This window comes from Hemitrygon akajei, chromosome 17 (assembly GCF_048418815.1).
Source record: "Hemitrygon akajei chromosome 17, sHemAka1.3, whole genome shotgun sequence".
Lineage (NCBI taxonomy): Eukaryota > Metazoa > Chordata > Chondrichthyes > Myliobatiformes > Dasyatidae > Hemitrygon > Hemitrygon akajei.
In genome coordinates, this window is record NC_133140.1 from 49152329 (window position 1) to 49179564 (window position 27236).

General features: G+C 38.4%; 1 protein-coding gene across 2 annotated transcripts in view; it reads left to right on the forward strand.

The window, feature by feature from the left end:
* Positions 1-27236, forward strand: part of itfg1 (integrin alpha FG-GAP repeat containing 1) — a 264103-nt gene that overhangs the window by 219345 nt on the left and 17522 nt on the right. For both annotated transcript variants that reach the window (XM_073070074.1, XM_073070075.1), the window contains exon 14: positions 10981-11059. In XM_073070074.1, coding sequence (XP_072926175.1) covers positions 10981-11059 — 79 coding nt within the window. The remainder of the gene's footprint in view (positions 1-10980; positions 11060-27236) is intronic.

Below are 27236 nucleotides of genomic sequence, written 5' to 3' on the forward strand. Positions count from 1 at the left end.
TACCTGGATCTCAGGAAAAGAAATCAAATGCAGTATTATATTTAAAATTGGCAGGACGGAGATGCATCTCTACCAAAGGAAGTGTAGCCTGCAGGTCACCTTTGGGCAAGGTGAAGCACCTGCTTAGCCCCCCCCCCCCCCCAAATCAGGGTCATGTGCAGCCATGGGAGCAGGTGGTGCATATCACAATTCCTGGTTAAACGACCACAGACACCAGGCAGATGATGTCTGAAGAGTATTGATAATGGCCAGGGTCACCTGTCTTGTAAAGGTGCTGTCCAGAAGAAGGCAATCGCAAACCGCTTCTGCAGAAAAATTTGCCAGGAACAATCATGGTCATGGAGATCATGATCACTTACATCATACGACACGGCACATGAACAAATGAATGTTATATTTAAGTAATATTAGGTATTTGAATAAAAGGATACAGATAATACTGGCAAATGGAATTTGTGTAGATGGGCTAAAAGGCCAAAGGGCCCATTTCTGTGCCATTCTGATTATAATTAACAAGAAGGACCTTCACACATTGCCTTTCAGGAGGTGTTTAATTTATTAAATTCTATTTGTTTTGACTTTATTGAACAGAAGTAATAAACAAATGGATTTCAAAAACTTTTTGAAAGCAGTGAAAAGCATTTTCAAAAAGTAAGGAGTAGATTTCTGCTGCTGTCTGATCCAGTTTGGCTCCAGAAATACAACCTGGATGTGACAGGTTGCTAAAATAAATAGCACATTGTAACAAAAAGCAAGTATTATTCAGTTTCTACTTGAAGTGGTAATTTGAAAACCAGCTAGACTTTATTGTGAAGACATGCTGTCATTTTATAAGCAGAAAATTGTCTCTAGTTCAAGTAAAGACCTTGAAATAGAATAAAATGATTATTGGATGTTACTTTTCAAAAAATTGAGAGGAAGATGGAAAAGGAATTTTTTCTGGATCTACAGCTAACTGCTCTGGATTCCCTGATCAAATGCTGTAAAATCAGGCAAGGCAGAGTGCACTATAGTTAAAGGAACCGATCACTTTTCTCTTTATTTATCTAACTGGGATAGCATCAAGCAAGTTCTTCAGCAGGTGTGTGTTTCATCTCCCCTTATCTTTGAGTGTTCTCTGCATCAGATGATTTAAAGAGTACAATCTAGAAAATTCTTTTTCTATAACCATATTCAACCATTGTAAAGCAGATTTTTCATAATTCCTGGCATGAAGGTGGCAATTTGACCCATCGAGATTGCCATTTATAATGCAGTTTATAGTATTAAGGTGGAAACTATTTAATTCCGCATTATTATTTCAACTAGCTGTAACCATGAGGGAAGCAAACTGTGAAAAATGTAGAAACAAAATACTATTTCTGTGGGTTGTACTCTCAGTGAAAAGCTAAAAAAAAAATAATTTAATCTTCCATTATTAACTGATGGTAGACTCTCACAAGATTAGTCTGTGTTCAAATCTTTTCATGTGTAAAGAATAAATTCTCAAATTTTTTTCATTTATCAATAATTATGGCTGGCTGAGCATGTTTTTTCCATTTAATATAAAACTTGCTGAACATAAACACTTTAAATATTTTGCTAGCAAAGACTTCCTCTACCTGGTGATAGTCCCCCTACTTTGATACCGATCTCTAATTTTCATTGTCCCATTTACCCAGAGTCTGAACCCTTCGGGCTCTAACCATGGAGCAGAGTCCCAGAAAATCTTGGGTGCTGGACCTTCAAAGACATTGAGGGTACACATCACACATCATATTGTTCTGTGGTGGCTTCCAGGAAGAGTGGTTTGGCTGTCAATCAGACTACACTAAATACTGGCATGGTCCTTCTGGTTTCATAAATGTATATATATAATAAGGATAATAGTAAGTCAAGCAGCTTTCAGGAGAAGTGACAGCAGGGTGGATGTTACACTACAAAAGAAATGCTGTACTTCACCATTTTTGATTATACTTGGGCATCCAAGTGATTTGTAGTTTGATCTTTTGTCATCATATCGCTATAAATTTCTGCATCTCATGCTGCCAGCTGAAGCACTTGCTTTTCAATCGCAATAAATTCAGAAATGCAGACTTGTGGCTAAATCAGCACATTTTAAGAAGTTGATTTATGTAAATTGTACATGCAGTTTAATCCTGTCAAGATCTTAATTTCTTTGAAAGATGAACATGCTTAGATTTATCTTTGTATTTATACAAACCCCATTTCCAGAAAAGTTGGGATATTTTCCAAAATGCAATAAAAGCAAAAATATGTGATATGTTAATTCACGTGAACCTTTATTTAACTGACAAAAGTACAAAGAAAAGATTTTCAATAGTTTTACTGACCAACTTAGTTGTATTTTGTAAATATACACAAATTTAGAATTTGATGGCTGCAACACACTCAACAAAAGTTGGGACAGAGGCATGTTTACCATTGTGTTACATCACCTTTCCTTTTAATAACACTTTTTAATCGTCTTGGAACTGAGGATACTAATTATAGTAGATTTGCAATTGGAAATTTTGCCCATTCTTGCTTGATATAAGACTGCAGCTGCTCAATAGTCCGTGGTCTCCGTTGTCTGATTCTCCTCTTCATGATGCGCCATACATTTTCAATAGGAGATAGATCTGGACTGGCAGCAGGCTAGTCAAGCACACGCACTCTGTGTCTACAAAGCCACGCTGCTGTAGCCCGTGCAGAATGTGGTCTGGCATTGTCCTGCTGAAATAAGCATGGACGTGCCGGGAAGAGACGTCGCCTTGATGGCAGCATATGTCTCTCTAAAATCCTAATATACGCCTCAGAGTCAATGGTACCTTCACATACATGCAACTCACCCATGCCGTGGGCATTGATGCACCCCCATACCATCACAGATGCTGGCTTTTGCACCTTTCGCTGATAACAATCAGGATGGTCCTTTTCATCTTTGGCACGGAGAACTCGACGCCCGTTTTTTCCAAAAAGTAGCTGAAATGTGGACTCATCTGACCACAGCATACGGTTCCACAGTCTTTCGGTCCATCTGAGATGAGCTCGGGCCCAGAGAACTCGCCAGTGTTTCTGCATAGAGTTGATGTATGGCTTCCTCCTTGCGTAATACAGTTTCAAGTTGCATTTCTGGATGCAGCAACGAAGTGACAATGGTTTTCCGAAATACTTCCGAGCCCAGGTGGCTATAATTGTCACAGTAGCATGACGGTTTCTTAGGCAGTGTTGCCTGAAGGCTCGAAGATCACGCGCATTCAACAGTGGTTTCCGACCTTGCCCTTTACGCACTGAGATGTCTCTGAATTCTCTGAATCTTTTCACAATATTATGTACTGTAGATGTTGAAAGACCTAAATTCTCTGCAATCTTGTGTTGGAAAATGTTCCTTTTGAATTGACTAACAATTCTCTCACAAATTTTGGCACAAAGACTGAGCCTTTGATGGACGCTACTTTTATACCCAGTCATGATACCTCACCTGCTACCAATTAGCCTGCTTAATGTGGAGTCTTCCAAACCGGTGTTACATGAATATTCTGTGCACTTTTCAATCTTATTTTAACTCTGTCCCAACTTTTGTTGAGTGTGTTGCAGCCATCAAATTCTAAATTTGTGTATATTTACAAAATACAATTAAGTTGGTCAGTAAAACTATTGAAAATCTTTTCTTTGTACTTTTGTCAGTTAAATAAAGGTTCACATGAATTAACATATCACAGATTTTTGTTTTTATTGCATTTTGGAAAATATCCCAACTTTTCTGGAAATGGTGTTTATAAATAATAAACTGTGGTGCAGTTTGTTCAGAGTATAGAAAAGAAATGATAGAACATGCAAAAGAGATTTAGAAAGACACTGCCAAAGGAGAAGAAATGTAGCTGTGAAGAAAGATAAGCCAGAGCAGTTTCCTGAACAGCTTAACATGATTAGAGCCAACATAAGCATGATTCCAGGAATGAATGGGTTAACATACGAGGAGCATTTGGCAGCTTTAGTCCTGTACTCAGTGAAATTTAGAAGAATGCGGGTGCATCTCATTGAAATGTAACGGATGTTGAAAGGACTAGCTAAAGTGGATGTGGAGAGGCTGATCCCTATGGTGGGGGTATCCAGAACTAGAGGACACAGCTTCAAAATTGAGGGGCGACTGTTTATAACAGAGGTAAGGAGGAGTTTCTTTTTTACCCAGAGAGTAGTGAATCTGTGGAATGCTCTGCCACAGACTGCGGTAGAAGCCAAGTCCGTGTGTATATTTAAAGCTGAAGTTGATAGTTTCCCGATTGGTCAGAGCATCAAAATTCGATGGGCTGAATGCCCTAATACTACTGCTCCTATGTCTTGTGGTCTATGAAAGGGAAATTATTTTTGATTTTTTTTTTGTTTGAGAATGTAAGTAATAAATAATTTTCTCATAATATATTTAGATTTTTCTATAGAGCTTTAACAAGATTTTGCTTAACCTACAGTCTCATGGAGGTATGTGTGTATTAGCAAGGGAAGGATTGGTTAATGGGCAGAAAAAGATGTGGCACAAAAGTTTGTTCTAAGTCTCAGCTGTTTGTAACCTGATGGCCAGTTATAATGTATTTAATTTTTCTTATAATACAAAAGCTAAATGGGGACAGTAAGCTTGGAGGTGGCGGGGGGAGGGTACTTGAAACATTAAATGAATGGGCAAGAGGTGTATGCAAATCTAAGATACACTTTTATTAAAAAGTTAAAAAATGGTAAGCAGTTATTAAATTTTCTTGTTCTGTCTGAGAAATCTGGATATGCTTGTACAAGCAACAAAAGTTTAGTATCTAGGTACAGCAAACAAGCTATCAGGAAAGCAAGCAGTATGTTCTTTTTTATGAGGAGTTTGGGGTGCTTGATACTGAAAGTCTCGCTTCAAGTTCAGAGAGCTTTGCTGAGATCACAGAATGTTGCTGTTTTAGTCTCTAGTTTGGGAGACGTACAAGTCGAAATTCTCTTGTCTGTCACCCTCGGGACCTGAATTGTAATTGGCCACAGAAAATTCAGTTCAAAGTTCAAAGTAAATTATTATCAAAGTACATACTGGATATGTCACCATATACAACCCCGAAATTCATTTTCTTGCAGACACACTCAGTAAGTCCATTAACCATAACAGAACCAATGGGTGTACAACCTGTGTGCAAAAGACTACAAACTGTTCAAATAAAAAAGGAAAGAAATAATTAATCAATTAATTAATTAATGCATAAATAAATAACTGAATAGATAAACAAGTATGCAATAGGCATTGAGAACGTAAGATGAAGAATCCTTGAAATTTAGTCCATAGGTTGTGGGATTATTTGAATGATGGGGCAAGTAAAGTTATCCTCTTTAGTTCTTGAGCCTGATGATTGAGGGGTAATGACTGTTCCTGAACCTGTTTTTGAGTCCTGAGGCTCCAGTACCTTCTTCTTGATGGCAGCAACAGGAAGAGAGCATGACCTGGATGGCAGGGTTCCCTGAAGATGGATGCTGCTTTCCTGCAAAAACACTCCATGTAGATGTACTCAGTGGTGGAAAGGACTTTACCTGTGATGAACTGGGCCATATCCACTACTTCTGTAGGATTTTCTATTCAACGGCATTGGTATTTCCATACCAGGCTGTAGTGCAGCCAGTCAATATACTCTCCACCACACATCTATAGAGGTTTGTGAATTTTAGATGTCATACCAAATCTTCATAAACTTCTAAGGAAGTAGACACACTGCCGTGCTTTTCTCATAATTGCACTTGCGTTGGGCCCAGGACAGATCCTCCAAAATAAAACACCTAGGAATTTAAAGTTGCTGTCACTCTCCATCCCCAATTCCCCAATGAGGACTGGCTGATAGACCTCTGGTTTCCTCCTCCTGAAGTCAATAATCATCTCCTTGGTCTTGCTAGCATTGATTAAGAGGCTGTTGTTGTAGCACTACTCAGCCAGATTTTCAATCTCCCTCCTATCTGCTGATTCATCAGCAAACTTGAATATGGCATCAGAGCTCTGCTTAGCCACACAGTCATAAGTGTAGAGTGAGTAAAACAAAGGTCCAAGCACACACCCTTGTGATGCACCTGTGCTGATGGAGATGCTGTTGCCAATCTGAACAGACTGGGGTCTGCCAGTGGAGAAATGGAGGAACCAATTACACAAGGAGGTATCGAGGCCAAGGTCTTGAAGCTTATTTATTAGTTTTGAGGGGATGATAGAATTGAATGATGAGCTGGAGTTGCTAAACAGCATACTGGCGTATGCACCTTTGCTGTTTAGATATTCCAGGGTTGAGTGAAGGCCAATGAGATGTAATCTGTTGTCAGTCTGTTGTAATGGTTGGCAAATTGGAGCAGATCCAAGTCACTTCTTAGGCAGGAGTTGATATGTTTCATCGCCATCCTCTCAAAACACATCATCACTACTGGATGATAATCATTGAGGCAGGCTACCATATTCTTCTTAGATACAGGTATGATTGAAGCTTGCTTGAAGCACTTGGGTTCCTTAGACTGCCAAAGCAAGAAGTTAAAGATTTCAGTGAACCTGTGCTAATTTATCAGCACAGGTCTTTAATACTCAGCCAGATACCCCATGTGGGCTGGGTGCTTTCTGTGGGTTCACCCTCGTGAAGGATGTTCACAAGTTGGTCTCAGAGACTGAAATCACAGGATCATCGGGGGCTTTGGAATTTGTGATGGATCCTCCATGTTTTGTCAGTCAAAGCAAGCATAGAAGGCATTGAGTTGATATGGAAGCAAAACCTTGTTGTCACCTAGTTTAGCATTTAAACCCTGCCACAGCTGTCGTGCATCATTCATCGATTCAAGTTCTGAGTGGATTTGTCACTTCACATGTGAGATGATTTTCCGGAGATTGTATCTGGTCCTCAGCAAATTGTGGATCTCATGGTTCATCCAGGGGAAGATGTTGAATGATTATGTAGGGACACCCTCGTCGACAACCATTTTTATAAAGTGACGACTATGGTGTATTCATTTAGATGCACAGATGAGTTCTTGAACACGGCACAGTCCACCAACTCGAAGCAATCCCATAATCGCTCCTCTGCCTCCAGCGACCACCTCTTTGTTGGCCTATTCTCTGGAGCCATGCTCTTTAGCCTCAGCTAGTATGCAGGTAGGAAGACAGCCAAGTGATCAGATTTCTCAAGATGCAATCAGGGCATGGAAATTGCCGTTGTCACATTCCTCTGAGGAGGAGAACTATTCTTTTAAAGAGTAGACCCTCCCTGGGTCACATAAGAGCTTTGAGTACTGTCTATAACCACTGTTAATTTAGATCACTGTTGACTGAGATCAAAAAAATTTGTAGGTTAATTGCTACAGAATAGTACAGATCTTAGTTAATTTAGAATTTAGATTTTCATTATAATTACTGAATTAGTATAGATTCAAAGCATGCTAAACCACATGTGTTTCTCAATCACAGAAAGTGAGAGTTTCCACAACCCTATACCGCACATTTCTACCTTTTACCCACGTTTTGCAGACCATTAGTGTCTTGGTAGAGCCATTATTTCTGCTTGCTCTTGCATCATTGAACTTATCTCCACATAATGCGACTCTGCCTTGTTACCTTTCCGAGGACTCTGTATTACAAACCTACTTTGCCAACACTCCCCAGTTATTTTTCTCCACCTCATCGGTGACTGCATTGGTGTTACCTCCTGCACCCATGTGGAATGGCACTTTCATGACTTTCACTACCTACTTTATCATTCTTGGTCATATCTGCAACAGGATCCCACCAGCAGCCACATTTTGCTTTATCCCAACCTTTTCTGCTTTCCTCTGGGTCCGCTCTCTCTGTGACAACTTATATCGGTCATTCTTCCCCACCCACCCCTCTACTTCCCCAGGGACTTTCCCCTGAAACAGTGGGGTTTAACGCCCTGCTCCCTCACCACCGTACAGGGACCTGAAGAACCCTTCCAGGTGAGACAGAGGATTGCATTAACCTACCCCAATCTTGTTTATTGCATCTGGTGCTCCTGACTTGGCCTCTTCTAATCAGTGAGACCAAGCGAAGACTAAGCAACTATTTTATCGAGCACCTGCACTGTCTGCCCTAGCCGTTTGGAGCTCCTAGTTGCAAACCACTTTAATCCCCCTCCCCATTCCCAAATGGATCTGTCTGTTGTTGTCTTCCTCCGCTACCAGGATGAGACCAAATGCAAATTGGGAGGAATGGCTGCTCATACTACATCAGGGTATTCTATAATCCCAATGGCATGAACATGACCTGCTCCCTATTTGTCCAATTTTTTCTCTCATGTTCATCTATTCAGTTCCTCTTGCTCTCAGCTAATTCCCTCCAGTCCCCAATCACACTGATTCTCTTCCCCTCCACTGTTCCATCTGCCCAACCCATCTCCCTATTTGCTTCACTTTCCTTTCCTACCAGCTTCCATCATCTGCAGTCCATTGTTGCCTCCATCTTTTCTCCCAGCCTCTGTTGCTATTTCATTTCTTTTTGCTATTTGTCCATTTACCTACCATTCCTCCTTACCTGAATTCATCTATCATTGTTCTATCCCTTCTCATCAGCTCTTTATACTGGCTACTTCCCCTGTATTCTTTCAGTCCAGATGAAGAACCTTGATCTGAAATGTCAACTGTTCATTTCTTTCCAGACATGCTGGATGACCCGTTTGGTTCCTCCAGCAGTTTTTTTTTTACTCCAGATTTCAGCAGTCTTGTATACTTCGAGATTGAGCTTGTATTTGCTGAAGATTCACTGATTTGACTGGTTTAGTTCTTAGGAAGCAGCTTGCCCTATGAGGATAGATTGTGTAGAATGGACTAAGATTTTCTGGCATTCAAAAAATACCAGGTGATCATGACACGAGTTAGAAAGAGCATTTCAGGATGAACTTGTCAGGGTCGGCATAAGCGATTGGCTGCAGGGTTAAAAGATGGGGCATTGTCTCAAAATAAGACTTCCATTCAGGAACAAGATGGGAAGAAATCTCATTCCTGTTCTCTAGGCCTTTACCTAGAGAACAATGAATATTTGGAATACTCTACCCCAGGTCACTATTATTGCAGATTTTTGGAAATCATGATTCCATGGAAATCATGTCTAGGGGAATTGAGGGATATGAGGATCAGACAAGAGGATGGTGTCGAGGTGGAAAAGCAACTTCACTCTTGTTGAATGACGGAGCAGCTCAAAGGGATGTTTGGCTTACTCCTTCTCCAATATCACGTGTTCTTGTACCCCAAGAAGACAATTTTAGTCTTTCCTGTAATTGAATACCCCTGATTCTGGTAGCATTTTTGTGATTTCTCTTTGCCTTTACTCCAGAACTTTTTTTTTGAATAGGCAAATGAAAGCTATTCCTAAGTGTGGTCTAACAGACTTTCTATATGAATTTAATATTGCTCTTCTCTTTTCCTATTTCCAGATCTTAGCTTCTCTGCCACATTTAGCTTTTTTCTCTTCCATTGGTGAGGGACTCCAGCCAAAATAAACCACACTTTGTTGGATTGAATTAATTATGTCATTTATGTGTCCATTCTTCAGGTTTGCTTAAGTCTTCCTCTTTTTTTAATGTAATCCTCTTCATTGTCAGTTACTCCACATTCCCCATCACCATCAATCTCAAAGGTTGCTGTTATTTCCTAATTTCAACACTAAAGATTGCTCTGATTTCCAGCATCTGCAGATTTTCTCGTGTTTATGGTTTGATCCACACTAAAGCGTTTGATTTCTGAGTTTAGATTATTTGTGTAATTAACACATTGATGTTGATGGAAAGCTTCTTCATAATTTTTGCCAGCTAGAGAAGTTTATCTTACTCACTAGCCTCTGTTTTTGTACAGATAGTCTAGACTGGAATCTCGGCATTACTGAATTATGTATTTTAAGCCTCTAATGTAATGAGGTTAAATGGATTTTTATTTTGAGGGTTCTACTTAGTGATCTTTGTTCCAAAAATATTGAGCCCACATTGACTTTATTGTTCTGTATTTTAAGATAACAAATTTCAATTTAAGATCAATTAAACATGATTGTTTTTCCTAACTCTGCTTGGCGCACAACCCTAAACCACGTTGAGCTGGGAGCTTCCAGCACAACTAGAATGCAGACTATGCATTGTGAATGTGTTACCGAGGATGCAGCTGATATTATCTTCATCTCAGATAGGATACTGCCAGAGCTAGTTTCCATGGAAGAGTTAACACATGATAGTGAAAGATTACCTGTACTGACTGGTTCTCTTAATGCATGGATAATTCCTCTTGTAATTTATTTTTAAATTAATTTAATTTTCTACCTGGGTTTAAGTTTCAGTTCACTTAAACTGTGAAACAGTGATTACGCTAAGATGTTGAAACAGTGGGAAGGGAGAACATGAGACATTGAAGCAGGAGTAGGCCATATGGCCCATTGAGCCTTCTCTACTATTCATTAAGATCTTGGCTGACCTGGCTATGGACTCATCTGCACCTGCCTGCCTTTTCTCCATAACCCTTCATTCCCATACTATGCAACTACTTGGAAGTTGAGATGGTGTCATTGTATTTTTCATTAGAAAAATGAATTCTGAGACGATATTTAGTAATTTCAGAATTGTGTTATCAAAAAGAAGTACTCCGGCTGAAATAAAGATGGCCTGCAAATTTCAAAACTATTGAAAGTAAATTGCAAGTATAAAGTGAAGACCACTACAGCAAATGAAAGAAAAATTATGAAAATATTTGAAACAGTCTATATAGGAACTTAAAATCATAAGATATGGGAGAAGAATTAGGCCATTAAGCCCTTGTATCTGCTCTGCCATTTGATCATTGCTCAGTTTTAGTTCAATCCCCCCACTCTCCCCACCTGCCTGAACATTTACAGGCAAATGAACGCAAATTGCTTTTAATTTCAGTTGCAGGTAAAATAAAACCTCACTTTAAAAACCTTCTTTAATTATCTTGTTTTGCTCAGTTCATTATTATGTAATCAAATCTTCTCTCTTTCTATAGCCATTTGGTGTGAACCAGCCTGGGCCTTATATCATGTACACAACAGCAGATGCCAATGGATATCTGAAGAATGCATCAGGTGGGTACTTGAAGCTTAAACCTAATGTAAGTTAAATTGTGAGCATGGTTTGAAGTAATTTTAATAATGCAAATTAGTGGGAAAATGAAAAGAAATGAGTACGGGTGAATTGAACCAATATACCAGGTGATAACTCTGTAAGAGAATTCTAGATATAGGTCTTATAACATCCTGGCTGTTGTAATGCCAGAACTTGTTGCTACTCTAAGCCAGCCTGTTCCAAAACTACAATGACATTTGCCAAAAACTATAAAAATGACCTAAGTACTACCTGCAAAGAAAAAGCAAGGCAAATCCAATCCAGCTCAATACTACTCCATTATTCTATTCTTACCCATAAGCAAAATGACAAAGGTGCTGTTGGCAATGCTCAGTTTTGTTTCTAGTAGAACCATCAAGTTCAGGCACTGATTCAGACTTGGATATAAAAGATGAATCCCAGTAATGAGGTTGGAGTAATTCCTTTTCCTGTAGAGGTAGTGTTTGAATAACTGTGACATCAAAGAACCTTGGTAAAACTTATGTAGCAAATAAGGGAAAGATACATGAATGCTGAAGTTATACCAAGTATAAAGAAAGATGTTTGTTGTTATTAGAGATCAATCTTATCAGCCCAAAACATTGCTACAAAAATTCTTCGACGAAGAGCTGCAGTAGTGCGTACTATCTACAAGATACACTGCAACGACACACCAAAGTTCCTAAGGCAGCACCTTCCAGACCCACAACCACTACCAGAAGGACGAGAACAGCAGATACCTGGGAACACCACCACTTGGAAATCCCCCTCCAAGTCACTCACCATCCTGACTTGGAAACATATCACTATTCCTTCATTGTCGCTGGGTCAAAGTCATGGAATTCCCTCCCTACAGCACTGTGGGTGTACCTACACCTCAGGGACTGCAGCAGTTCAAGAAGGTAGCTCGTCACCACCTTCTCAAGGGAGACTATGGACAGGCAATAAACACTGGCTTAGCTGGTGATGCCCGCATGCCATAACTGAATAAATTTTTTAAAATCATCCTGCATTTCTCAGTAACTTTCTGCAATACTTTTCTTTCTTTAGGAAACCAGCCCCCCTTACATATCATAAATTTAAGTCATATAATTCAATTTGAGTCTGTTGTCTGTCTGTATACAGTTAATTTCTTCCTAATTGCCTGTGTCGGCCTGCACATTTCACCAAATACTTTAATCATCTGATGTTCAATGAACTAAACCACAATGCTTTCAGCTCACACCATATTGCTTAGTTCTTTTTAACTGCTACCTCTGAAACCTATGCTCAGTGGTGTATCAATCCATCTGCTTCAAAAAGCATTTAAATTGTTAAACTTAGTGATAGTATTGACATGTTTAAGTTTCCATTCTTCACACTTTGATCATAAGTGTTCATCCATAAGCAAGAGAAAGTTATAAAATTAGTCAGCTCCATCTTGGGTACTGGCCTCCGTAGTATCCAAGACATTTTCAAGGAGCGGTGTCTTAGGAAGGCAGTGCCTATCATTAAGGACTCCCATTATCCAGGACATGCCCTCTTGTCATTGTTACTATAGTGAAGGAGGTACTGAAGCTTGAAGGCACACACTCAGTGATTCAGGAACATTTTCTTCCCCTCTGCTATCTGCTTTCCAAATGGACATTAAACCGATGAACACTTTCTTACTTTTATTATTTATGTTTTTGCGCTATTATTAATTTAACTATTTAATATACATATGTATATTGTACAGTAATTGATTTACTTTTTTTTATATTATCATGTATTGCATTATCCTGCTGCCACTAAGTTAACAAATTTCACAACATACACCAGTGATAGTAAACCTGATTCTGTTTCTGATATAATAAAAATGTTACAGGACAAATGTGCATCAATATACAGCATTGTTAGGCATCTAACCTAATTTAAATTAAGAAGGCTAACAACATATATTACAATGCCACCATAATTGTTTACACACACAGTACTTAATGGTATGAATAATTATGGTGGTAATAATATAGCTTACTGCTGTTGGGGCATAAATGAAGCACCAATTTGACATATGCCAGGGGTAAATCCAGATATCCAGAAGCTGACTACCCGATATGTTGTGCTTCTCCTGAAATGTTGCCACTCTTGCACAGCACTAACTACTTGTCATTGAAATAAGTGTAAGAAAAGTTAATATCTTACTAAGTACTGAACATCTACAAAATTTTGGGTCTTCCCCAACTTGAGTACAAGGAATATTCCTTCTCTGTTCCTCAGATGATAATTATTGTTGGAGATGTATAAAGTTTAAATTAGTCTCTAATGTTTCTCTTAACCCTATTTTATTTCTCTTTCTATTTCTTTAATTTTGCTTTATGATTTTGATTCAAATGACTTCAAATATTATAGCTTAGGCTTTCAAGTTCAGCCTCTGCTCATAATAGAACCTTATAGCATAGGAATGGGTCTTTTCTGCTCACCATTGCCGACCATGATGCCAATTTACACTGAGCCTATTTTCCTGTGTTAGACTTCTATCCCTCAACATCTCTCCCATATACATGCCTATCCAAATGTCTTTTAAATATTGTAATTGTATTGGCCTCTGCCACCTCCTCTGGCTGCTAGTTCCTGATAACTACCATCTTCTGTATGGAAAAAATTGCCCCTCAATTGTCCTTTAAATTTCCCCCTCTCAGGTGAAAACTGTGCCATCCATTTGTAGACACCCTTCTCCGGGAAAAGACTCTGACTATCTGCTATGTCTATGACCGTAATAATTTTATAGACCTTTAAGAGCATTTGACAACCTCCTACATTCTGGTGAAACTAAACTCAGCCTATCCAGTTTCTACTTATATCTACAGCCCTCCATCTTGGTGAATCTCTTCTGTACCTTCTCTATAGCAGGGGTTCCCAACTTGGGGTCCATGGACCCCTCTGTTAATGGTAGGGGTCTGTGACATAAAAAATGGCTGAGAACCCATGCTCTACCATATTCTTACTATAGTGTGGCAAGTAATCCTGAGAGTTAAAATTTAATTGGTTAAGAAGACAAGCGATATCATGTATGAATATCTGTTGTGCTCTGCTTTTCTAATTTACAATAATAAGTTGCTGCTCATAAATTCACAGAAGTTCTGTGGACTGCTGTAAATCTGAATAAAGGAATGTTCAGTTGCCAGTGACTATAAAATTTCAGCAATTATCATTTTCCGTCAGTACCTTAGGGATAGTTAAATTAGTTTTAAACTAAAAGAAGTATTGAGGTGAGCAGTGAATATCCAATTTTCATTTCATCTTCATGAATGATGAAAACATCAATGTAGTCATAAAGTACCTATCACATAAATGTCACAACCATATTCGATAGTTGAGGTGAAAAGATTTGATACATTCAAAGGCAGCTCAATAAATATGAGGGAGAAAGATTAGAATTATATGCTGATATGATGGTGTGGAACATAATTAAATTGAGCCAAATGACTTATTAATCCATTATTCCATGCAGCTTCAAATATTTAAAAATTACTATTATTTAGTGAAAAATACTTTGGCTGTACTGGTACTTAATTTATTCAGTGGTGAAAGGGCTCAGCCAGCTGAACTTTCACTCAAATGATTGAATTGAAGATTCTGCTACCTTTGAGAATAAATTTGATATAATTGCCTACATGTCTCGTCTGTAAAAATTCCAGGATGGGTAAAAGGCCATGTGGCAACATTGTTCTAAAATATATTACCTACATTATGATTCCATCTGGAAAGTGTCCTAAATTATTTCTTGCGCATTTTAATTATGTCATTCGTAGTTACCACAAGTTTGGCAGTACAGTAAGTTATAGCTTGCCACTTTGAAGTCTAAGTTTCTCCAAATCATGAATAGTCTGAATAACACTAACTTGTTGAGGGAATAGATATCAAGTTCCTACATTGTAAGCTGCAGGGCTTAGCAAGTTGTCAAATACTCTGTCAATATACCTGTAGGCTATAATGCAAGATAAACTAATTGTGTCAACTATTGAAGCTCTGCAGTTTAGAGATATCATAAGCATTTAGAATACCACACACCAGGATCTGAATTATCAGGGTTCCAGTTACTTTGCAGTATCTGCCCTCACCAAACAACTTGGAATCATCTCTTTCTTCTGGATTTTTGGAACACCATTTGTCCAGTCAAATTTATCCAATTTGCCTGATCTTGAGTAATCCCCAAATAACAATCTATTCATGGATTTGGCCAAAGCTACCACTCCTTGGATAATGATGCGTGATATCCATGTGGGATAAGGTGGGATGGGGTTTGGTTTTAGATAGGAAGAGGCACTGAAAAATAGCTATACTCATCACTAATTGTAATGTATTTTGGGACACACATTGAACTAGATTGACAAGTAGACAAAACTACTATATAGTCCATTGGGCACCAAGACCTTCAAGATAATGTTCACTTACCGGCTGCCCATACTCAAAACTGTAGTCATGACCGGTCAGTGGTAATGGTTCAGAGCAAAATTTGGTGCTGGACTCAGAAGTCCCCTACCTGGAATACATTCCATGCCCTTTCTAATGTATGCTTCTTCCAAGCATCTTCAACATGGAGAAATAAGACATTGTTGAAGAACAATATTCAGAATCATCAAAAAGTTTCCTTACATGTATTTGAGCTAGATGTACAGCAATCTGAGGTAAAGGGTAAATGTTTCAATACTCAGTACCACTCCTTCTTGCCTATATATATATATCTCACTATGCTGCTAATTCTAGTAGGTTTGTATTATCAAGATGTATGCAAAGATTGTGATGAAGTAGTTCAGGATGTTGGCTGAAAGTTATGATTCTGTTAGTATGACTATTGTCAGTTACTTGCAGTGCCATAAGAGTAAAGATGGTTTTCACTCCTAGCACCTGATTTCTGGCTTTTGACAGTCACCTGAGGTCTAAACATTTCTAACTAACTGCCTGATCTCAAGCTTCAATGCTGATGCATCAGGAAATTGCACATAATGTAGTTTGCAAAGTAAGTTTGGGTAGGTTTGCAGATTAGATATTAAGGGACTGTCAATATTTACTCAAAATTTATTTGCATCTCTGGCCCAGGAGTAGAAATGTGCTTGACAGAGAAGAACTTTTAAAAGGACTGAAATTTGCAATTTTGTTGCTTGTACTGTACCCTCTGTCACCACCGAGTCAGACATGTGGATTCTCTGGTAGACAGATCCTCTTTTTAGGTTTTTACTTAATTTTTGCTCCCACCTCATTATCCCTGGTTACTAACATCATTCAGATCACTGTTAACAGCAGTAGGCACTCAGATTGATAACCGATCTGAGTATTCTCCTGAACCAATTACTTTTTCAATCCAGCTCTTCCCTGAATCTGGAGGTATCACAGGAAAAATTCCTTGAGAAAATTAACAGGGTATAGAATTTGAAGAAAGTTAAATTTAGTTAGAAAAGAAAGTACAGCAGTTTAACAGAGTGGTTGTGAAAACTCTTTTACTTCCATTTCAGTTACTAGCTCTAACATCACACCAGATAACAATATCAACAACACTACTATTCAAATAGGTGAAAATCTAACGCTAGTAAATGTCTTTAATCCTCTAAATGAGGAATGACCAAATCCACTGTTACCAAAAATCAAAGACCCAGCAATATTCCTTGGAGACTTCGACAGCCATCATAAAGATTGGGGATAATCAGAAAACAGCACAGCCAGAGAAGCGATCAGTCATTGGGTATCTAATAACGACTTCCAACTACTATACGATCCTAAAGATAAAGAGACACTCTTCTCAGCTAGATGGCAACAAAATTACACGCCAGACCTCTGTTTTGTAACAATATATAATCAGCTTGAACCCCCACCAGCTATCTGAGAAATCCTTGCTAGTTTTCCTCACAGCCAGCACAGTCCCATGCTAATAATCCCAAATACCCACTCACCTCTCTATCCCAAAAACCAGATGGAACTTCAGAAAAGCAAACTGGGAAAATTTCACTTCACAATTCGACAATACATAGAAGAATACCACTCAGCACCGAAAATTTCCACCGATTTCATAGACTCATGCTAAAATGCGTGAAAGAGGCAATACCGAGAGGCCATCGACAAGAATATATTCCTTGTTGGTCTAAAGAGGGCAAAGAACTATTTCAAGAGTTTAAAACAGCAGGCAATATGACTGCAGCTAATGATTTCCTCAAATTGCCCCACAACGCCAGGCAAAATAAAAGGATGGAGACTGTCAAAACATGGACTTCACTCATTCCAGCAAATCAGCATGGACCCTCCCCAAAAAAACTAGTTCCCAACACAGCACCAAAGCAACAAGCCATTCAGTGCAGACACAGTAGCAAAACACATCAGACAAAGAGGAATGCATAGTCCTAATCATAAATTTAAAACACATCAGACACGAATACCAGAAACTTTACAATAGCGCGCCAGAAGATGATGGCGCACTTATACTTCCAATAACATCAGCCGAAGTAAAATCCACCTTGCAAAGCACTAAATCAGCAAAAGCCGCCAGCATCGAAGATATCTATCTAGAAATGTTGAAACATCTCGGAGAGGAGGGTATCAAGTGGTATCACTGACATCGTAACAAAAGTAAAATACCCCGACACTTGGGAACATGCCAAAGTCATTGCAATAGCTCAACCAGGAAAGCCTACAGATGATCCGTCGTTGCCACTAAATTTCTCTCCTCTGCTGTACCTACAAACTTCTAGAGCATATTATTTTATCCAGAATATTACCTCTGATAGGTCCTTACATACCGATAAAGCAAGCTGGCTTCAGACAGCACCACAATACCAGTGAACGAGTTCTCATTCACATCGTACATCAAATCAGGCTTTGAACTCAAAAGGAAAACTGGAGCATTTTTTATTGATTTATCGGCTGCATATGACACCATTTGGAGCCAAAGCTTAATGTTAAAACTAGCCCAGACCATCCTATGTCAAAAGATCCTACGTCGTGTCCACAGAATGACAGGCAGCCGTTCTTTCTTCACCTGCCTAGGAAGTGACACCAGTCACATTATGAAATTTCACAATGGTGTCCCCACAGGGTTAGTCTGGCTCCAACCTTGTAAAGTCTGTATCTCACTGACCTCCCTGAAACCAAATCTTAAATTTGGATGCGTTGGTGAATGGGCCAAAGCCTTCCAATTGAACAATGTCAAATCCATTGAAAGAAAACCTTACCCAAGTTATCAACTCCCTATCCAACTACTTCTCAAAGTGGTGCCTAAATATGAATGTCAACAAAACAGTAACTTCCATATTTCAACTGAACAACCGACTAACCAAACTTATTCTTAATATCAAACTAAATGACGAACTGCTACCCAACGATCCACACCCAAAGTACTTAGGAGTCACACTAGATCGAACCTTCTCATACAAGATACACCTTCTCATGCAAATGTTGCAAAGAAACTAAAATCCAGAATGGCTGCGATCAGGAATATAGCAAGAAACAAATGGGTTTTACCAATCAGTCCTACGAACTTCTAGCCTAGCACTATATTTCTCAGTCGCCGAATATTGCACACCCACCTAGGAGAGAAGTGCTCACACAAACATCATCAGTACACAGCTTCATACTAATATGGGAATAATCTCAGGAGCCCTAAGATCCACACCTGTCCAATGGCCCCCAACAATGAGCAGAATAGCACCCCCAGAGATCTGTAGAAGAGCGGCTTCAGCAAAATTCTACAAACATATCCAAATATGACCAACAACATTCCAGTTCATAAACTCATTGAAAATGCTCATCCAGCTTCCCAACTCAAAACCCGAAAACCTTTCTACAACTTGAAAAGCCTCGACTCCTATGACAAACACACTGAAAGGCGCCAATACTGGCACACTAACCCACCCCACCACCCCTACCCGACAGAGATCTGATCGACGGCCCCACCTCACTCCTCCCAGGCTTTACTACAGCTACCAGAAAAAGCTGGAGAGCCACAAATAGACTTGTAAGTCCACATGCCAAAACAACACAAGCACTACATCACTGGGGCACCCAACAAACCCCAGCACACAGCTGTGATGCCCCAACCCAGGGAGTCCTCCACTTTGTCCAAACATGCCCTCTCACCATGGTCCGAGATGGTTTTGCTGCGGTTCATCGATGCAGCCAGGAGCTGGAGGAGTGGCTTGACAGAAACCAGTTAGAAGTGTAAAGAGAAAAATACCTGCCATATGAAACAACATAATCCTTCTAGATACAAGCTAAGGAAGAGTGATGAAAAAATTGCAGATTATGGCAAAGTAAGGGTACATTTAATTTTTCAGAAGTCAAAAGTAAGTTGCAAATAAATTGTGGCATGATAGGCCAATGGGCCTAAGGGTGGTATTGTTAGAGTAGTTGCAATATGGTGGCAGAACTAGCAGCCATACTGATGTACTATGAATAGATAGAAGCTTAGTGCTGTAGAAAGCACAGATGGACTGGGGGGAGGGGTATGCAAATCAGTAAAGACAGCATCTATGGGAAATGTTTAGTTTAAAAATACTATAGGAATTCTAGGTCGGATCATGCAGCAAACAAACTCTGATAATTTTTTACGGAACTTAATATGACTTGGTATTCAGTTCCACACCGGAGGAAGCATTGAGTACCACACACAGTAGAATGCTACTTGGTATTAAAAGATTGAAATGTGTGTGAATTATAAGACAATATAACAAAGTTATTTAAAATTAAGAAGTGATTGATCAGAGTAACTGGAAGCCAGCTGTTTTCTGTATTTGAGCATCAGAAATGAAGAGCACTGATGCAGATTTGCAATGAAGCATAAGACTATCTTCTTTTGACAGAGAATCGTGAGACTATGAAATTTGCTGCTGGGCTTTGTGATTGAGGCAGAAAGTAGGTCAGCCTTAAAAATGACAGTGAAGAAGTGAGAGAAGGGTGTAAAAGTGTGTAATTGCATAAATATGATTAACCATTTGTTTTTGTGGCGCACAAGCATCAAACTGAATCATGTGAGCTAAATAAACTATTTTTGTGTTGTAAATACTTCACATTTCTTTGCTAAAAGTGACGAACTGGTATAGAGAGATGAAAAGGAATGAATCTGTTATTGTCACCATACTCATGAAATTGGATACACCTTCAGCAATTGCAAAAGATATTGTTGAGTTTCCAATTTAAAAGTAGTAGATAAACCAGTACAACATGTGCTCAAAGGTATTTTCTTTGGCCAGTGAATGTGGCTTGTGAGATTTGAGGTTAATAGCTGCTTCTTTGCAAACCTATATATATATGTCACTGTCAAAATATGCCATTTACCCGTAGAAATGAACAGTCGATGTTTTGGGCCAAAATGTCAACTGTTTGTTCACTTCCGTGGATGGTATCCGATCTGCTGAATTCCTTATCATTTTGTGTGTGTTGCTTTGGATTTCCAACATCTGCAGGTTTTATCGTGTTTATTATTTACCCCTAGAGTTGTGCAGTATTAATGAATGTGTTTCTAATTTCTACATTAAGAACAAAATCTACCACATATCGAAAGGTGGAATTCTGGTAGAATTTTATTAGTAGCTAAAAATTCTAGCACACCAGATTCTAGAAAGAGGTGCATTTTTGTCAATATTTGGTACACTCTTTATGCATACGCTGATTTTAAATAATGGACATGCCTTTAAATATTTATGTATTCATCAGTTTCATCACTAAAATGCTTTTGTTTGGTCCCAAAGCCAAAAGAGATCAACTTCTTGATAAACTTGGGTACTTGGGAACTTGGCTTCCCTTGTAAAATCAGAAATAACTAGCCTGGGCGTTATCCCTGATTCAGATTTGAATTTTAAATCCCACACAAAGACCAGAGCAGCAATTCTATACTTAAGTAATATTGCAAATGTATGCACATTTCCGTCATGTAGTGACGCTGGAAAACTAATTCACATCTTTCTATCAAATAGACTACATTCCTGCAATGAACTTTTTATTGGCCTTCCAAAGCAATCTATTGACAGACATCAACTCATTCAGAAAGCTAATGCTAGACTTTTAACCAAAACCAGAATAAAGGAACATATCATTCCCATCCCAGCTACTCTGCATTGGCTTCCTCTATCTTGATTTTAACATTCTCGTACTTATTTAAAAAGCTCTTAAATGTCTGGGACTGGAGTACATCACAGAATCGTTTGCATTTTATAAAATGCTCTCAGATATTATTCCGCTGGTCACTTAAATTTAAACAATGTCCCTCAAAAGATAATTAGCAGGTCAGCTTTTTTTTCAACTATGCACCTAAACTGTGGATTTCAGTACCCAAAACTGTAAGGAATGCAGACTCAGTTGACAGTTCAAAATGCCAGATCAAAACCTATTTATTTAACCTTCCTTTTAACCAACATCTTTTTGTCCTTTATTTTTGTGTTTATTTTTATTCTGATGTTTGCACTTTTGCTGCATTGTAAAACACAATGAGCCACATTGTCATGAAAAGTGCTCGATAAATAAGGTTGCTGTTATTATTATTATTAGAGTGCAGTGGACAATAAATTTAAGAAAGTAATATTTAAAAGCTTAGTGTTGGTAAAAATCCATACTTAATTTTATGATTCTTTAAATGTCCAGTGTTGGTGGAAGCGCAAGGTGATGATAAGTTCATTCTAGGACACAGTTAGTTTGTCAGCTGGGTTAACTTGATTTCTTGAAGTTTCTTGAACTGGTACAAAAGCCCTCAGTTGCTCATCCTTACCACAGCTGTTTTCCATTATGACCTAACTATCAGTCTCTCATAGTTTCCTTCCAGTTCTGTATGTTTTCTTGCCCAACCCCTGAGGCTGCTGTCCTATTTCTTAACTCCCAACTGATTTTACTATTCTATCATCTAAGACACAAGTGTTTGGGTAAATCAGTGAACTATTTAATTGCCAAAGTTACTCTACATAATAATAGATAAAAGGAGTAAATTTACTTCATGAATAACTTTGAAATGACAAGTCACTTGGTAAATATTTAACAATATGGAATTAAAAAATCAGCAATTAAAACAGTTGAATATGAGCAAAAGGTTTAATTCTGATATTGAAATCCAGACTTTTTGTAGCTGCACTCATCCCGTCTAGTTAGGAATATTCCCATACACTTCTGATTAATACCTTGTAGATAATGGAAAGATTTTGGAGAATAGGAGTGTGAGTTAGCCTTCTGCTGAAAGGTGAATCAGGATATTGATGGAGGGATATTCAAAACCTGAGAATTTGTAATTGTCTATTATGGTGGAGATGCTTAGTGTCTCTTTCATTTGCACTTTCATATTACAAGTTTTATTTGCCAATTACCAGCTTGTTTCTGTTTATTGTCGTCTTCTACAGGTAAGTTTATGAAGTACATTATCTAAGGAGAAACAGTGCGATTATCTGAAACATGTGAAGATGCCCTTAAGCATACTCACAGTGATGTCCAGGCTGAGATGACTGGTTTCCAATAACTGAAACTGTCCTCTTTCTGCTAGTTACTAGTGGAGAATTTTCCCTGATTCCCATTAAATTTAATATTAATCAAGCATGAATAATCTAGCTATCCCTTTTTGGCACAGCTCCTTAGATGTTACTGGTGAGGGTTTTGTAAGGTTGTACAGAGCGTTTGAAATTTGTCATGATAGATCAATGTAAGTGATCTAATTGGCTTACAGTTATGTTTAGGTAACAGAGTGACTTACTGAACCAATTAAGAGTCCTCCACATAAACTTAGTGTCACATTTAAAGCAGACTTGGTAAGGAAGGCTGGTTACCTTTCCAAAAGGACATCAGTGAACTAGCTAAATTTTATAATAATCCTATAGTTTCATGGTCACAAAGCCAGCACAAGCTTCTTTTTGTTCCAAGTTGATTTAATTATCTGAATTTAAATTCACCAGATGCTTTGTTAGAGTTTGAGCTCAAGCTCCAAGTCCTTCATCCAGGTCTTTAGGTTGCTAGTTATATAACTAGACTCTTACAGCGCCATGTAATGTGTAGGTTATTATCAGACTGCCTATGACCACAAGGTGATTATCTGTACAAGATGTATATATCAGTATCATAGAGGATTAGTGGGAAGTATTGGCTCAATGAGTAAAACTAAATGTATATCTATAGTGTAACAATTGTCTGCCTTCCCTCTGATCTATAGTATACAGTGCTGTTAGTTTGTGTCACCAGCTCTGGAGATGAACACACTTGTTTTTTCAAAATCTAGGATTGCTGTGTGATGATTCATTCTGCAGAACAGTCGTTGATCTCCAATTGTGCACAAAAGCTGCTGCAATAAAGCTGCACCAGCAGGGATAACTGTAGATTTTCAGATGAGGCTGGGTTGTAAGAACACCTACTCAAAGCCATTTGTCAGACAGCAACTGCATAACAGAGACGGCAGCACCAACATGTAAAACATGAGATGGTGAAATACTAAAAAAAATGCAGCTGATCAAGATAATCTTTTCATTGTTTTTTAAAAATTTTCATGGGAGTTCAATTAAAACTTTGCAATGAGAGATTTATCCTTTTTACATCTATCAAAACGTATTTGTTAAAAATTTTCAAAATGGTTAAGTAGACTCCTTATATAAAAGATTCATTCTAATGGAGTCTTCTTGGAATGCCGTTCTTAATAAAGCTCATTATCTCCTGTTCACTAACCATTGACAATACTGCAGTGTTTTGCTGCAACAAACTATCTTCTTTATTTATATCAGTAGTAGCTGCAGACTTGTCGATAACAATTCCTCAATACTTAATATATACTTCAATGTCAAAAAATTTAGTTGTGAATAACGATAAAATGAAATATGGTTGCTTTTATGTACAGAAATTCTGTATGAGGACTCCTCTGTAATTTGTTAGACAACATATCCTTCATTAAAATATGAAATTCAGTTGTTTAACATTTAAGTGATGCCGTAGTCTGTTATCATAGTCTGCAAGCACAGTAGAGCATTTTTCCAGTAGACTCTTCTGCAGATCCTCATGAGTCAGAATGTCTTGAAGGGAGTACTGTTATATTTCTTTCACATTGAATTTGCCTGTTGACAACACCTCACGGCAATCAGGATATTCATGAAGTATCTAATATGATGGAGAATTGCTGGAAGCATTTAAAACTTGCGATTTTCATGGCATATGCTGAATCCATATGCTAAATGTTCTGCCATACCAAGATTGATTTTGAAGGAAGAAAATAATAAAGGTATAAGAACAAATTAGCAGAATGTTAAATTCTGCTGGCATATGGCAGCAATGGCATGTGCTTGCTGTTTTTAATCTATCAAATCTTTCAGGATGTGTAGTAAGAGTGAGTGGTTATATAGATTGGAGAATGGGAGGTCAAATGAATCTTCTGATACACTTGGGACAGATGGGTTTTTGGCTGGTGCTAGCCACAACTGAGATCAGTGTATATTGTCCAAGATCATTAGAAAACAGAAAATGGTAATGCCTGAGATTATGCAGTGTCCTGTGCTTGTGAGGAATTATAGCAAAGAGCACCATGTACCTGGATAGAATGATAGTGTAGAGAAAGTTCTTGGTATATGTTTCAGTTATGGCTGTTCAGAATATTCAATTAACCCAGTACAGCATGATCAAGTAGGGCTATAAGGGGTCAATAATATCAGCAATGACTGATCACAAGTTCATCTTCATGTTATTGGCTCTGAGCTGATAACAGACTATTTGTTCATTGGATGAAGATGTCATCTGATGTTGTGTAATGTCTAGCGATTGTGTATATAAAATAAAGCCATGCTTTCTATTATCAGGGCAAGAGTAAGGGCCTTACTGAGTAGTATGAAAGGACCTTTCATCCACTTGCAAGTTTAAAATTGATCATCATAAATAAGCTTTTGTTTAAACTTGAAGGGAAAGTGTGAGTAATTTTTTTGCTCTATCATAGTATGATGAGAATAGCATCGATATTTGGGGAATATTCAAACAGAAGAGCAAAGCCCATCACAAATGGGCAAAATGACAGTTCGTGCCTGCAAAAGTAAGAGTATTACCAGCAATTCAAGATTGAAACCAAAGGGAAGCTTTGTCATGGAAGATAAGTAGTGGCAAGTAAAGGCCAAGGAGATTGTATTTTATGCTTATAAATAAGATGTTTAGGAGTTTTTCACATACTATAATATTGAATCTCTCATGGTGCCACAGTTGTCTGAGCCAAAGTTTGGTCAGCTCATCTTTAAGAAAACCAGATGAAAGGAATATATTAACTCCCTCCCATACCTTGAATCATCTTGATAAATACTGCTATCAAATCCATTTATCTAATTCCCGCTAATCCCAGGCACTGCCCACCACATCCACGAAGAAGCCAGATGCACTACCATGCAAACCAAGAACCATAAGGGAGCAGAGCCAGATTACATAACAGCTGAAGTGTGCAAAATCAGAGTTGAACAGTCATTACAGAAATAGTACACTTTCCTTAATTGTGGTGCAATGAGAAGATTCCAGAGGATGAGAATAAAATGTTTGCAATCTTTAAGTTAGTAATTAAATCAGAGTCTGGTAATTACTGAATCATTACTTTCTACAAAAGTCTTGCCTGTATCTTCTATAGTGGAATTCCCCTTGCTACAGTGAACATACTGGAATATCATTGATGATTCAAACAGTCTTCATGATAAATGTCTGTCACACGTCCTCCATTGCTTTGACAACATTTTTTATTCCTTCAGTTGCAAAGCTTTCTGGAAAATTCTGGCCAGATATGAGTGCCCTTTAAAATTTATAAATTTCTCAGGCTATTTTACAATTAGATGTTTGCCACCAACGTTTGGGGTTGTCCAGTTGCATCATTGCCCAAAGACCAACATTGCTCCAACACCTTGTCACTCATTCTTACTTTACTCTGAAGAATTCCTCTGTACTCGAATTGACTTCCACTACGGCTTTTAAATCTTTGTTCTCTTTGCCCAATGACAAGCACCACTAAATAATCCATTACTGATCATTGTGTACAAATGAGAATGATCTTCAGTGTAACTCTCACTTCAGCTAGCGGCTTAATATAGGGGGTGATAGCCCCAAGCCCAGCCAAACTTAAGAAATCTCGTTTGGGTGGATGCTGTGTGATGTGTTCCCTATTACAAATCAGTACCCCGAAATAACAAACAGTACACAATATGCGATTAAACGATTGAGCTTTATAATTCTTACTTTGACTATATGGTTAGTAAAGAAAACAAAAAAAAAAGGCCCAATCTTATGAAACAGTCTATTGCACAATGTTGGAGCTCACTGATAAGCTGATTGTCCACCATCGACCTCCTCTGATCATTGCTGTCCTTTGGACCCTTGCTCCAAGTCCACCCTGGCCAGCGGTCTACCAACTCTCTCCATTCGCGTCTTCTCTCCTCATCTTTCCCTGGCAAAAGACCGTGAAACTCTCTTCCGGACTCAGAAGAAAGAATAACAGCATTTCAAACCCCGTTATTTCTAGTCGTAACCCAAACATTGCTGCTACAGAGAAACCATTGCATTATCAGTGAAACCTTACAGCATGTTACACAGCAGTGAAACCCTACAGTATGTTACATCAGTCAAATTGAATTCTTTTCACAAAGTTAACCTAGCCTACTTAACACAGCACATAACCTGCCTCAGGATTTAATCACGTCCCATCACAAATCATTACCAAGTGAAGAGCTTGGAGGCAATTGGGCATGACCAATATCTGATAGGCCCCTTTTTCAGAGTGATGATGCTGACATTGAGATGCCACACAAAATCTGGTGCACAAAACTTCTGGTGTTTGCTAAACGTAAAGTGCTAAAGCACACTAATTTCCAGGTCTGTAATTCAGATGCCATTCCTACATTATTCTATGCCCAATTTGCCCCAAGGTTCTTGGATGGTCAGAGGACATGGTTATTTTTGAAATGAATGCTGAAAAAAAAACAGATGTAGATATTGTACACGTCTCATCCTCAGTGGTACCAGTACCATAAGCTACATTAAGCAATGGCCTGTTGTGAGGAGAAATCCTCTGGCCTAGAGGGAAAGAATTGTTGCTAGTAGATCCCTGGCCTATGAGAAAATGTTTGTACCTTCTGCAAATATACTTGTGAGTTCACAATTAAACTCATGTGACATCTCAGGACTCAATTATAATAAAGGTCTTCCTTAAATCATGCTGATAGTAATAAAGAGGAAAGTTGCAGT